Source organism: Gadus chalcogrammus, chromosome 19, assembly GCF_026213295.1.
Source record: "Gadus chalcogrammus isolate NIFS_2021 chromosome 19, NIFS_Gcha_1.0, whole genome shotgun sequence".
Lineage (NCBI taxonomy): Eukaryota > Metazoa > Chordata > Actinopteri > Gadiformes > Gadidae > Gadus > Gadus chalcogrammus.
The window spans coordinates 13,654,367-13,666,893 of record NC_079430.1 but is presented as its reverse complement, the minus strand read 5'-3'; the positions used below and the strand labels follow the sequence as shown (position 1 = coordinate 13,666,893).

The window sequence follows — 12,527 nt, the reverse complement described above, 5'->3', positions numbered from 1 at the left end:
TGAGATGCGGTGATTCTACCTCTTTACCAACCCCACTAACCATTTCCCTTGCCGTCTTTTCTCTCTGCCTCCATAGCTCTCCATCTTTTCTGAACAATGGCAATACTATACTATCTCTTTCCCTTTTCACTAGGGCCTTCTTTCCTTTTTTCTTATGCTTGTAGTTTTTTATCATTACTTCCATCTCCCCACACAGTACTGAATCGAACGTTCCCTCTTTTGGCCATATTGTGCCAGATTAGCTATTCCGTCGCCCATTTTTCTGAAATCTCCTTTATCTCAGCTCTATTTAACACACATTTTTCAACCCAATATTTCTACTGATGTTGACAGCATGGTTGTTTACCTATGTATGCCGGTTTTCCTGCTTAAACATATGAACTTATTATTATTTTTTAATTTTATTGACCATTTTACATAGCACTTCTGACTAATACCGCCCCAAGAGGCGCTTTTTCAGAAAAAACAAGAATAAACCTTCTGACTTGGCAGGCCCTCTCATCAGAGAGGGTATTATCAGTTTAAACTATCAATAACAGTTCAGGAAAACAGAAATCACCTTGACAAGAGGAACTCCTGTGTGAAGAAGGTGTTTGTGGATTATAGTTCAGAATTTAACACCATAGTCCCCTCTAGACTCGAAAGCAAGCTCAGGGGCCGAGGGGGTTCGACATATTTCATCAACACCGTTACAACCCACCTGTCAAGGGGATAGTGGGGGAGGTCAGGGATGTAAAAGGCTGGGTTATGGAAGGTAGATGAGCAAGTGGTTGGTGAATAACAATGAACTGGAAACAACAGATAATGGTGAAAGTGTGTTTACTCAGCCATCAGAGAACAGGTGAACATAAAACACAAAGGTAGGACACCGCAAGACATGCAACAGGGTCTTGGAACTCGTGTATTGTCAAAGAAAATAACCAAACAAAACAGCTAAACTAGCAGCTAACAAAGGAAGGCGAAGCGCTCGAGCTGCTAAGTAGACCATACGTGGAGTTACCTTCTCCACCCTAAACTAATCCAAAAGTACAGTTTCTAGTGACACTCCTGACCTGCAAGGTGGCAGCAAAGAATTGACAAAAGGATCAGGCTAACAGGAACACACGGTTCACTATAGACGCTGGTAGGGGGGAGAGGGGAATATATATATATATATACATATTTAAGTTAACAAATAAGCTAGTAATTCAGAACAATTACTCATCAAAGGGAGGCCTTGCCCAACCGTTTTTAACGGTTGGGCAAGGCCTCCCTTTGATGGGAACTGATAAGGGGGATGAGCTGATTGGTAGAGGCAGGCCTACCTGCTCCAAAATCAAGTCTATTGGAATCCAGTACCAGGGGCTATACATAAAGGCCTCTTTATGCAAAGCTCCTCGTATAAAAAAAAAATACCCCTTTGTAAAAAGTAAGAGTAACAAGAGTAACTTGTTCATGGCAAGAGAATCATGATAGACCAACGATGTTCCAAGCACTTGGACGGCACACCTCTTCCAACTTTTCTCCCTTTCTTCCACTAGCTAGCTGTGTTCTTTGCAGGACACACCTGAGTCAGGATGAGACTGATCGTGTTCTTGATGATGTCCGGGGGCGGATGGATATTGTGGGGGCTATGATGGGCTAAGGTCATCTCCCAGGCGTCCACAAACACAACAGCCAGGCCCATGAACATGTTCCTGAGAACCTTGCCGAGCTGCAGCGAGAACCAGTCGCTGTGGTTCAGGCTGTACTCCTTGTCCAGGGCCCTTAAGTTAGGTGAGCGGATGATCACCAGGGTGCCGGGGCCCCGGACCAGGAGCCGTTCCAGCGCCCGGCGGATGTGCCGCATGCGGCGTATGTATACCTCCACGGGGTAGGGGCTGAAGTGGGCCCAGAGGCTGAGGGCCACCACGGTGTTGGGGCCTCCAGGCAAGCGGTCCAGCTCGTTGGCCACGTAGCGGAGCTCGCTGGCAATGATGGTGGGGAAGCCGATGGGTACGTTGTGACAGCGGTAATTCAACAGGATGTTGTGTTGACAGTCCACCGCCATGAAGGGCCCTGCCGTCGATGTGCTGCGCAGGTTGAATTCTTTGGTTTGTAGGAGAGACAGAATGAACGAGCACATTGGAAATGATCAATGGGACATGAGGAATGGCCACAGAATCGTTGGCACAGAGAGAAGGGTGTACCGGTGCTCACCTGGTACAAACGCTCTGAGGTACTCAAACCACTGCCTCATCGTGGAGTCTCCGTACATATTCATCACCTTGCCAGTCAGGCACTGGGTGATCGATTTGGCGTCAAACTGGCGAACAGGTGTTCCATCGAATAACCTCCAGGAGCCTTTGTAGTAATACCCAGAAGGATTGTACTTGACCGGCCCTGGTTCGGTGCTGCGGTTTCGTAACTCTGGGTCATCTAGGATATGAGAATGACACAAATGTCACAAGATGAAATGCATACAAGTGGGCGCCACCACCACATAAGCAACCTCCTCCATTGAGCGTAGCAATGATTGTGTACCTATCGTCTTTGGAAGTACATCTATCCGATCAGGTCCTGACGCATGGATGGCAACTTTGATGTTTACACGGCTGTGAGTAATAAAAACAAACAAGGATAAAGGACATTTCCAAAGTTATGAATGAAGGATAAAGCAGGGTTCAGCGCCTGACCTCTGAAAGAGCAGCGCTTCTTTGTTGGTGACGATGTCCTTCTTGTAGCCTCCCTTGAAATGGTTGATCCTGGTGTCACAGCTCAGCCGCTTGGGCTTCAAGCAGTACCAGGGCTCTCCGGTGTGGAGGTCTGTGTAGTTGCACAGCGGCTCCTGCGGCCGATTGTGCGGCAGGCACATGTTGCACACGGTGTTCTCAGACAGCTTGCCCGAGCGAAACAGACTCCGGAAGAAGAAGCGGTCGGACCGCTGCTCCCGGAGCCGCTGCAGCACGGCCACCGCCTCGCTGGAGTGCACCATGGTGATCGTCACCTGGGCCGGACCCTCCCACAGCAGGGGGAACAGTGCCGAGTAGGAGCCGTTGAGGTGGTCCACCACCGTGCCCGCCACTCCTGCCCCCAGCTTCGGGGAGTGCAGCCGTGCCACCAGGAAGTCCCCCCCGTAGTGCTTGGGACGGCCCTGGAAGTCCTGCATCTGGACCAGGGCCTCAAGCTGGTCCCCCACACGCCGCTCCCTCCCGCCCTTGGAGGGCAGAATGGCGAACAGGCTGTGGACGGGGTCACTGGTCTGGTTGAGGGACGTGGGGGCGGGGGGCTTGGGCCAGACGATGGCGTCGAGGAGGGCGCGGTCCTCCAGGGCTTCGTCGGGGGTGGGCTCCAGGTGGCTGCAGATGGTGTGGTTCTTGTACGGAGGGAGGGGTCCCTTCTGGGCTAGGGCAGGGTGGCTGCTGTTCTGGGGCTGAAAAAGCATAGACGCTGTGTGGTAGCTCAGGTTCTGTGGAGGGCGAGAAGGGAGGTCCGGTTTAAAGTGAGGCTGACTGTGGCATTGGGTAGTTGTCTTGATAACTAAGGCACAAAACAATATATATATATATATAAACTCAGCACAAAAAGTAAGGAAATTTGTTTGGTCGATTATTTCTCTGTGGTACCAATGCTTTTTAGCAATAAATCTCATTCCGTTGGAAAGCCTGTTTAGTTCCCTATTTGATTTCAAGATTTATGGTAGCACTTTATATTAAGATACACATATTCACCATTAACTAGGTGCTTACCCATTAGTAACATACTGGCCCTTTTTAGTCATTATTAGACACATATTAATACCTTATTCTATCTAACCTTATTTTACCCTTACTACATTAATTAAGATTTCACCAAATATAACCTCCTAATTACTGTCTAATTACTGTAAATAAAGCCGTTATTGGATATGAGTAACAATGATAATAACCAAGGCACCATTGGGGCCCTGTAGAGGGCCAGTAGCACAAGAACAGTCATTCCCTCTTATTGCTCTGAATTAGTATAGTCTATTCTTATGGAATACAACGCAAAACTACAAGTGGTAATATTACCTGTATTAACTATTAATTAAGTCTTAATAGACTTAATTAATAGTTAATAGTCTTGTCATCTATAATTTGTTTATAATTTATAATTTCATCTATAAACAAACTATAATTTATTCTTTCACTCTTATTTTTCATTGCTATTTGCAATGTACCGTATATCGAATTGTAAATATAACCCACTATACTAAGAGATGTCCACTTCTTACTTTAATTTTTATTTTATTGTATTGTATTGTATTTATTTATTTATTTATAATCTTTAGTTAGCTTGTATGGTATTTATATTTATATTGTATGGAGCACCTGGAACAACAATGGAACAACAATTCCCCCCCGGGGATCAATAAAGTATTTCTGATTCTGATCTGATTCTGATCTTGTCACCCTAGACAGGCATGTCTGTGCGCTCCGAACGTTTGTTCTCCACGGCGGATAACATCGTTAACAAAAAGAGAGCCGCACCTGATCCGGATCATGTTGATAGACTGGTTTTCCTAGCTAACAAAATAAAGTAATTCATTTATTGACATTATAGGCGTTACTCTTGCTGCTGTCTCCTGTTTAGTTGGCACGTTATTTTTGCGCAGTGAAGTTCTAATTCATTTTTCTTTTTCGCTCATTGCATAGCCAATTTTCTTGTTATGCATAGTGGCATTTCATATTGATTAGTTGATAGCCTATTTCCAAGGTTATGGTTCGATATCTGTTCCAACTTAATTTTTCTCAAAAGTGCCTACTCTGCATAACGCGTTGAGTGCCCTAAAAAGTGCTATAAATTAAAAGAATGGCTTTTATTAAGGTGTATTTTGTATGTATATTCAGTAGGGCCAGCAGCAAGTTGCAATACAAATATAATTAAGGAAAGCAAATTGGATTATTCGACCTAAAAGCCCACTGATTCACTAGGGAATTGTAGTATTAAGCTAAATGTCACTTGGTAACACACCCAATATGACCAATGCAACACTAACCTCCAGACTGAGAATGTTGCGCAACAGGAAGATGAGACCGGAGAGTGCGAGGAGAAAGAAGATGAGGGCACGCCTGGACAGAAGTCGACTCACGGGGTCCCCCTTCGGTTGCCCAGGGTTAGCTGCCGTTTCGTGTTTATCGGTCAACATGGTGGTTGTGATGGTTGTAGGGTCAGAGCCTGTTTATGTGTCCAAATAAACATGAAGTGCTGCTAGATGGTTTTGTTACCTGTCAATGACATCAGGGCCCATTAGCACAACATTTTCCTTTCAAATTCAGGTTGGGAATCATTTGAATATTGGTACATTCAACCGTGCTCTGTGACCAAGTTTCTTTTGTTGAGTAGCATTGACAAATTCATAATCTTAATATTATTTTAATATCATATTTAATGCATTTGCCATGTTTGAGTTTTTGGGTGAAGAAGTGGATTGTTTTGTGATCCAAGAATTTCTATGAAAGCAATATAACTCTTGCCCTCCCCTTGGATTTCTGTCACTGGTAAACAAACCCCCCAGTTATGAGCCCGACCCAAGCACGTTCCGTCCTTTATCTTATTTCAAGATCTCATGAAACTTAACTAGGTAGCCTTCTTCTCCAACATTCAGGTTGAGAGCCCTTACCCCCCTCGGTCTCTTTCGTAGTATTACTATTTTGTGCACAATTCAGTGTTAAGTTTCATCCTGATTGTAAAGATCAGGGGCCATATTCACAAAGGATCTTAGGGCTTAAAGTAGGTCCTAACTGGCGAATTTATGAGTGACTCCTAAAAATAATGGGCGTGTCACTCTTACATTTTGGACTCCTAACTTTTATCACTAAGAGCAATTCACAAAGTATTTTAGGCCTAAAAGTAGCACCTAAGTCTAGGAGAGCTTAAAGGTCCTCAAGAGGACTCCTAACTCAGTAAGACCTATTCACAAAGAATCGTAAAATGGCTGGAGACAATGGAAGACTGTGTTAATGAAGAGATATAGGCTAAATCGTGAGGGTATTAAACTTGTTGTGGAGTTGGTGCGGGATGCAATAACATCCCCGACAAACAGGAATATTCCGATTAGTCCCGAAATAAAATGTTTGGCAACACTACGTTATTTAGCAACAGGGAAAATGCAACTTTGCAATGCCGACGATTTAGGAATCTCGCAACCATCAGTCAGCCGTGCCATAAACTAGGGTGACCAAACGTCCTCTTTTCCCCGGACATGTCCACTTTTTACGTCCCGTCCGGGGCGTCCGGGGGGGTTTTATTAATTGATGATAATGTCCGGTTTTCGGACATTATCGCGTTGCATATTTTTTTTTGCCTCGTCGCATATTTGTGTTTCTGGGTCTTTCACATAACCTACTAGTTATTACCATTGTATATGTCTATGGTTATTACGGCCTTCCAAGTTCTGGAAATGGTATCTCCCTTACGTTCCACCTTCTTGAGCGAGCTGACGGGTGGCGCCACGAGCAATATAAAAAAAAAATGCGTTGCGTAGCGGTTATCAATGAAGTACCACATTGTGTGGGGAATAGGTATTTTGGCGCCCCCTGCTGCAGGCGCACACCTGCTCGTTGAGAAGGTGCTGTGTGTAGACGGAATGAAACCCCCACTGAAGTCGCCGTCCCCCCCCCCCCCCCCCCCCCCTCAACGATCTTGCCCGGGGCACAACTCTAGAAGCGAATTTCCGGTGTCGCCGGGTGTCGGCATACTAGTTTCCGGTCTACTTTCCGTATCAGTTACCACGGCAACTATAAATAGTAAAAATATGGAAAACCAGACCAAACAACGGAAATTTAATGTTAGAAGACTTCACAAGCTTCAACGGAATGAAGGCTGATCAAACCAACACTGCTGTGTTACCTGTGTACCGTTGTGCTCAGCTTCCAGCCGGTAACACGGGCTGGTGTGTGGGAGGCTGGGAGCGAAGAGAGAGACCGGCGAGTCCCGAGCCTTGCTCCGACCCCGAAGAGCCTGAGCTACCCGTTCCGATGGTCTTAGACCATGAGTACAGTGCTACTAGTACAGTGTGTGTTGACCGTGAGCACTACAGTGCTATACAAAAAGAGACATTTGTGGAGTTTGAGGCAATGTGAAGCTGGTGTGTTTGTGTCTGTGTGCGGCTCGCGTGGCTGCACTGTGTTGGGGCCGTGGTGGGCGCTCTCGGCTGGAGCTTTCTGCGTGTTGTGGTGGCTGACGAGGAAAGTGCGCTTGTGTGTACATTTGTGCTGTTTTTTTAATTATACATGTTTGTATTGATTATTTGATTAAACATGACCTCAGCTAAATCCCCCCACGGGCACTGTTATAAAAGAAAAGGCGTATAACGGTTTGTTTATAACGGTTGGTTTATCGCTAGCTTTAACATACACTCAAGCTGTGAGGCTTCTCTGATTTCTTCATGGACCTGTGGCACAATGCTCTGATAATCACCTCCGATGTTCCCTTATCTTTGCTAGACACTAAAAAATGGACACACGTTGGTACAGTTAGTACAACAACGGACAGTTAAGTGTTTTAAATGCAGAAAAAAAATGTTGTCGCTAACAAATGTTCACTAAAAAGCCGGTAGTCTGTCACCTACCCTCAAAGTTACGCAAATAACTCGAAATATAGAGCTTAAATCCTTTTTCCCGCTTGCTTGTAGGGGCAAGGGAACTAGCACCAACAATGCGGTGAACATCGTTAACATTTATTGTCGGTAGGTCTTGGAGACATCTAGAAAAGCCAGACATGTTCACGCTATGGACTGGGTCAGTAAGTAGACCGGAAACTAGAATCAGTGTTGCCAACTCTTCAGGAAGGAAAGTAGCTATTGGCTCTCCTAAAAGTCGCTAGAAGTCGCTAGATGACGTCATCGCCTAATTTGCATAACTGGAAGTATAAAGAAAACCACAATTTTCTTTTTTTGCTTAGTCCCAATTTTGCTTACCATAAATGGCAGCGTTGTTTGAGCTGAACTGTAAGGCTTTGCCTTTTGAATATGCTTTTGGGTTGAACTGTGTTTCTTCACATCACTGAGTTTGGCACAGAAATAAATTGACCTTGCAATAGCTACAGTATGCTCGTTTATAGTCTCCAATAAACGGCTTTAACCAGCCCTTAAAAGCAGTGTTTGCTTCCCACTCTTTCCAATATTTTTGTTGGTAAAATTTTGACTGCGACATGGTAAAGACACAAACACACACAGTGGACGAGGTGAGGTGAAGTGACTGAGCCTGAGGCAGTGTGAGTCAATGTAACACAGCGATTTATTATTTTATTTTAACGAAAATATTACATTTTCCCGCTCTGACTGTACGTCAGGGTCCGGGATCAGTCGGCGGCGGCTTGCTGGCCGAGACGCGGATTCATTTGCAGCCCGGATGCCGAGGCGTGAACGTCTCCTGTTAGCTCCTGCTAACAGAGCAGCTGGGAGGGACTGCTGCACGAGGACTGGGCTGCCTGTAAGTGCTTTGAGACGGGGAGGGGCCGCGCAGGCACCCGGTGCTCGTTGTGAAGAGGTAATAGCGATAGTGCTTTCACCTCAAAAAGTCGCCAAAAGTCACCAATAACAGCTGAAAAAGGAGCTCGATTTGTCGCTTGTCGCTGTTTTGAATAAAAGTCGCCAAAGGGGTCTGAAAAGTAGCTAAATATAGCGACAAAATCGCTAAGTTGGCAACACTGACTAGAATGCCGACACCGTCAGTTGACTTCCGGGTTCTAGTGCACAGAGCCTATTGGACCTAGGATCGCCACTGTCTGCAGCCATGCCTAAACGTAAATGTAAGTTCACGGACGAACTAAAGAAAAAATACCCATGTTTTCGCCCCCCCCCCCCCGCGACGAAGTGTCCTCTTTTTCACAAACTCAAATCTGGTCACCCTACCATAAACCAAACTATCAACGTGCACTCTAGACCACATATCATCCAACAGTTTATCCGGTTTCCTTTGGACATTCAACAATTACACAGGAGGATCAAAGCCAACTTCATGGCAGTTGCAGGTATGCCAGGTGTTGTCGGTGCTATTGACGAGACACACGTAAAAATAGTGTTCGTCAATAGGAAGAAGGTGCATTCCATCAACACGCAGGTTGTTTTTGATGCAAATTTTAACATAGCCTGCTGGACTGACGGACGGGGCACGAGCGGATCACACAACCCTAGAGCTCGTCAAATTATTGGTAAGTTGACTTACCACAAATTAATGCGGTTGTTTGATCTGTTCCTGTCCCGTCTGGAAGCTCTGCTGCAGGTAAAGCGTCTCTTCAGTCCAACGAATCAAATTAATCATTGAAGAGAGATTGGGGAGCTCCAGCGAGAGATAGAGTGTGCGTGCGCACAGACATAGACGCTCTGTTGTTATGGTTAACTAACAAGCGTTTTCTTTTATTGAGGCTTGGGCAAGCCTCAAAGGGGGGATATGTGGTAGAAATTAACCTTACATTCTATGTTAACATTTATGTAAACTGGCAGTTTACACAGATTCATTCAGGGTCCCCGACTCTGATTTTTCAGAGTCGAATCAGATCTGCTTTTTCAGTCCAGTGATTCGACTATTCGGCGGGGTTTGTTTACCGGCGTTGCTATGGTGACCTAAATTGTTATAAGCAACTGAAAACGATGCCGGTTTGAAACCTGTGATTCTGAAAAAAGTATAAATGCTATCAAAATTCCGTTTGGATAGTATTGAAGCTACAAGTGTTTAGATTTGTTCAATGGTTTGAACGATGGTAAACGGTTGAAAAATGAATGAGTTACGATGTCTAGAAGTAGGTGTATCAGAATGGGCAGACGTCTTCAATGAAAACAGCTGAAAACGAAGCGGTATGAAACTAAAACGGTGGTTCTGAAGACATTTTAAATGATATCGAAATTCTGTTTCAATATTATTGAAGATACAAGTGTGTAGATTTGTTAAATGGTTTGCACGAAGATAAACGGTTGAAAATTGATTTAGTTAGGTTACTTCTACAGTTGAAGTACGATTGATGATTTGAATCATCGACTATCAGGTTTTTCTTCGGGTTTCTTTTTTTCTCACGTCGCGCCCCCCCTGAAGAACTCTGGCGCCCCCCAGGGGGGGCGCGCCCCACAGTTTGAAAACCACTGATATATATACTTTAATGGTGGAGAAGAGCTGATCACCTTTAACCTAGATGTTGTTGCAAAGTGGCCTGGAGCTACCCATGATTCGCGCATTTAAATGGAGAGCGGTCTGAGGCAGCTTTTTGAGAGACACCATGTAGGAGTTGGGTGTCACTTGCTGGGTGACAGTGGCTATCCCTGCAAGACGTGGCTCTTGACACCCTACCTCAATCCACAACCGGGAGCACACTTAAAGTATAACATGTAAGTGATTGCGCAGATTACGCTCAGTCCTAAAAGTATAACACATCGTATTGGCTCTTTGACGCCTTTTATTTGTTGAATCCATATTTATTATTGTTTACCGTTTTCCTCCATGTATGTTAGAGCACACAAACATACACGAAATGTTGTGGAGAGAGGAATTGGGCAGATGAAACGTCGGTTTCATGTCCTCCACGGCTAAATACGCCTCACCCCAGAGAGGGCAAGCACAGTCATCACTGTATGTGCATTCTACACAACCTCTGCAAGCGGAGGGACATTCTACAGCCAGACGATAATGATGTTGATGACGACGACGATGAAGAGGACGATGACCACGATGATGATGGCGATTAACATGACAATGAATTTGGCCGTGTGGAACCGAGTGGACTGGGATTTAGGGATCACTTTGTGAATACACATTTTAGGTAAACACCCTGGCACAAATCAGTGAACACACATTTGCGTAGTTCATAACATTTATTTTCTTTCAATTTGTCAATTGTACGTATTTTTATTGTTTGCTTTCTCTCTCTCTCTCTCTTGAACGTGCAGGCTACAACGTCATTAGTCTGCACAAACTTGTCATCATGCGTGTATTCTGCTAACTGCACTATAACTACTTAATAGGAATTCATTTCTAGCCTAGGCTATTTCCTTGTTTTTCTGTGATTTAGTGGGCTCGTCTGAACAACCAATCACCGAACTGACCGCTTCTAAACTCGTGCACGAGAATTGACGTAAACCATAGCAACGGTGCGTCACTCTTAGGTCACTCTTTGTGATTCATCCTTAGTAAGAGTAGGTCTCAGCGGGGGGAAATGCCAGCAACCGGAAGGGGAGGAGTCGCGGCCAAATCCGACGCTAGGCAATAGACGCTGTCCACTTCCGTTCAGCCAGACTACTTATTTATAGATCGTTCTTTTGGTATGTTTTCAACAAGGTTGGTTAAGCACAGTAGAAGGAGACCTTGGAGACTCGATGTATTTATATTTCAATAACAGTATAAAATCAAATAGAGATTACCTTTGTCTTACGTGAAGAAGAAAAAATTCATCAGATGCTGATCTGCTGCTGGAGGGAGCCGGCCACTGGCGTTCTTCTTCCTCCTTCTTTGTCGTCTCGCTCCGCCTTACGTGTTCTTATAGTAGTTGTACTGGATATCCGACATTCATCAGGAGGATTAAGTAGGCATGTGCATCAACACGCCTACTCCACATCACCTCGTCGACCTCACCCTTCAACACATACCAGGTGTGCCGCTCTCCGTTGGGGACTTATTCATGCAGTCGCATTGGAGCTTATTGAATGTCAGTTTTTGCCCACAGAAGGCAAATCCGTAAAACATAGACTATTAAACAATAGTCCCGGACCTCGGAGATGATCAGAACAGCCGGTCAGGTGTAATTGATTGATCAACAGAATAGCAGTCTTATTTTATATGCCAGAAACCTGCGTGCAGTTGTTAGATTGCACGTAACATCTTTGCATATTTAGTCTTATTTTTCTCGACTATCCAGCATTCTCTCAGCATTCCCTTAATAAATGGCCTCTGTGCGCAAAAACAGGTGGGATTTCCGACGCTGCTTTTACAGTAAACCACTTCACAATGAATGTTCAAATAACCCCCAGAGTTCAGTGTCCATCAGTCCCAACATTTAGAAACAGAATCGAAACGTCCAAGCGTGATTTGGGTCAGTGGGGATTTTGGGAGAGACTGGTGAAGGGCCTATGACTTGTGCCAAAGATCCACAGCGAATGAGGGTCGACTATCCCCAATGGCGAATGTCAGTGTAGGACACTAAAGCGCTTGAAACAAAGAAATAGTCACATTAATTAATTTAAGTACAATGATAATAGTAATGACATTTAAATTAATGACCTCATGTCGGAATGGCGGGACATTTGAAAAAAAGTAAAGTACCTCAACTCTGACAATGGATACAGAAATTGTCGGAGTGGTCAGTCCGCCAATAGCGAAGAGTAACAACAAACAACAAACATGAGAGGAATTCAGCAGCAATTGGTTTCCCTTGGGCAAGTCATAACTGTTCTTTCATTGAAGTTATCATTGGCTATTTTAACTTCCATCCGTAGACAAAGAAATAGAGAAATCACAATGTACAAAGCGGTAGCAAGGGAAATACGAGGAGTGCCTTACGTATGGGAGAGCACAATAGGATGATGACGTTACACGTTGATGTCGGCAGGGTTTCTATGG

General features: G+C 44.7%; 2 protein-coding genes across 3 annotated transcripts in view; one reads left to right on the top strand and one right to left on the bottom strand.

Moving 5' to 3' along the window:
- srr (serine racemase) overlaps positions 1 to 12,527 on the top strand; it is a 90,490-nt gene that overhangs the window by 17,256 nt on the left and 60,707 nt on the right. The gene's annotated exons all lie outside the window — the stretch shown is intronic.
- On the bottom strand, positions 1,241 to 11,426 carry LOC130372343 (NXPE family member 3-like). Of its 2 annotated transcripts, none has more exons than XM_056578317.1 (6): positions 9,150 to 10,057; positions 4,979 to 5,207; positions 2,655 to 3,427; positions 2,503 to 2,573; positions 2,179 to 2,397; positions 1,241 to 2,067 (listed from the first exon to the last, which is right to left on the bottom strand). In XM_056578317.1, the coding sequence occupies exons 2-6, from the start codon at positions 5,126 to 5,128 to the stop codon at positions 1,517 to 1,519; spliced, it is 1,764 nt and encodes a 587-aa protein (XP_056434292.1). In that variant the 5' UTR covers positions 5,129 to 5,207; positions 9,150 to 10,057; the 3' UTR covers positions 1,241 to 1,516. The 2 variants fall into 2 exon arrangements, with proteins under 2 accessions (XP_056434292.1, XP_056434291.1); XM_056578316.1 differs by lacking the exon at positions 9,150 to 10,057 and adding an exon at positions 11,333 to 11,426 and having other exon boundaries at positions 1,246 to 2,067.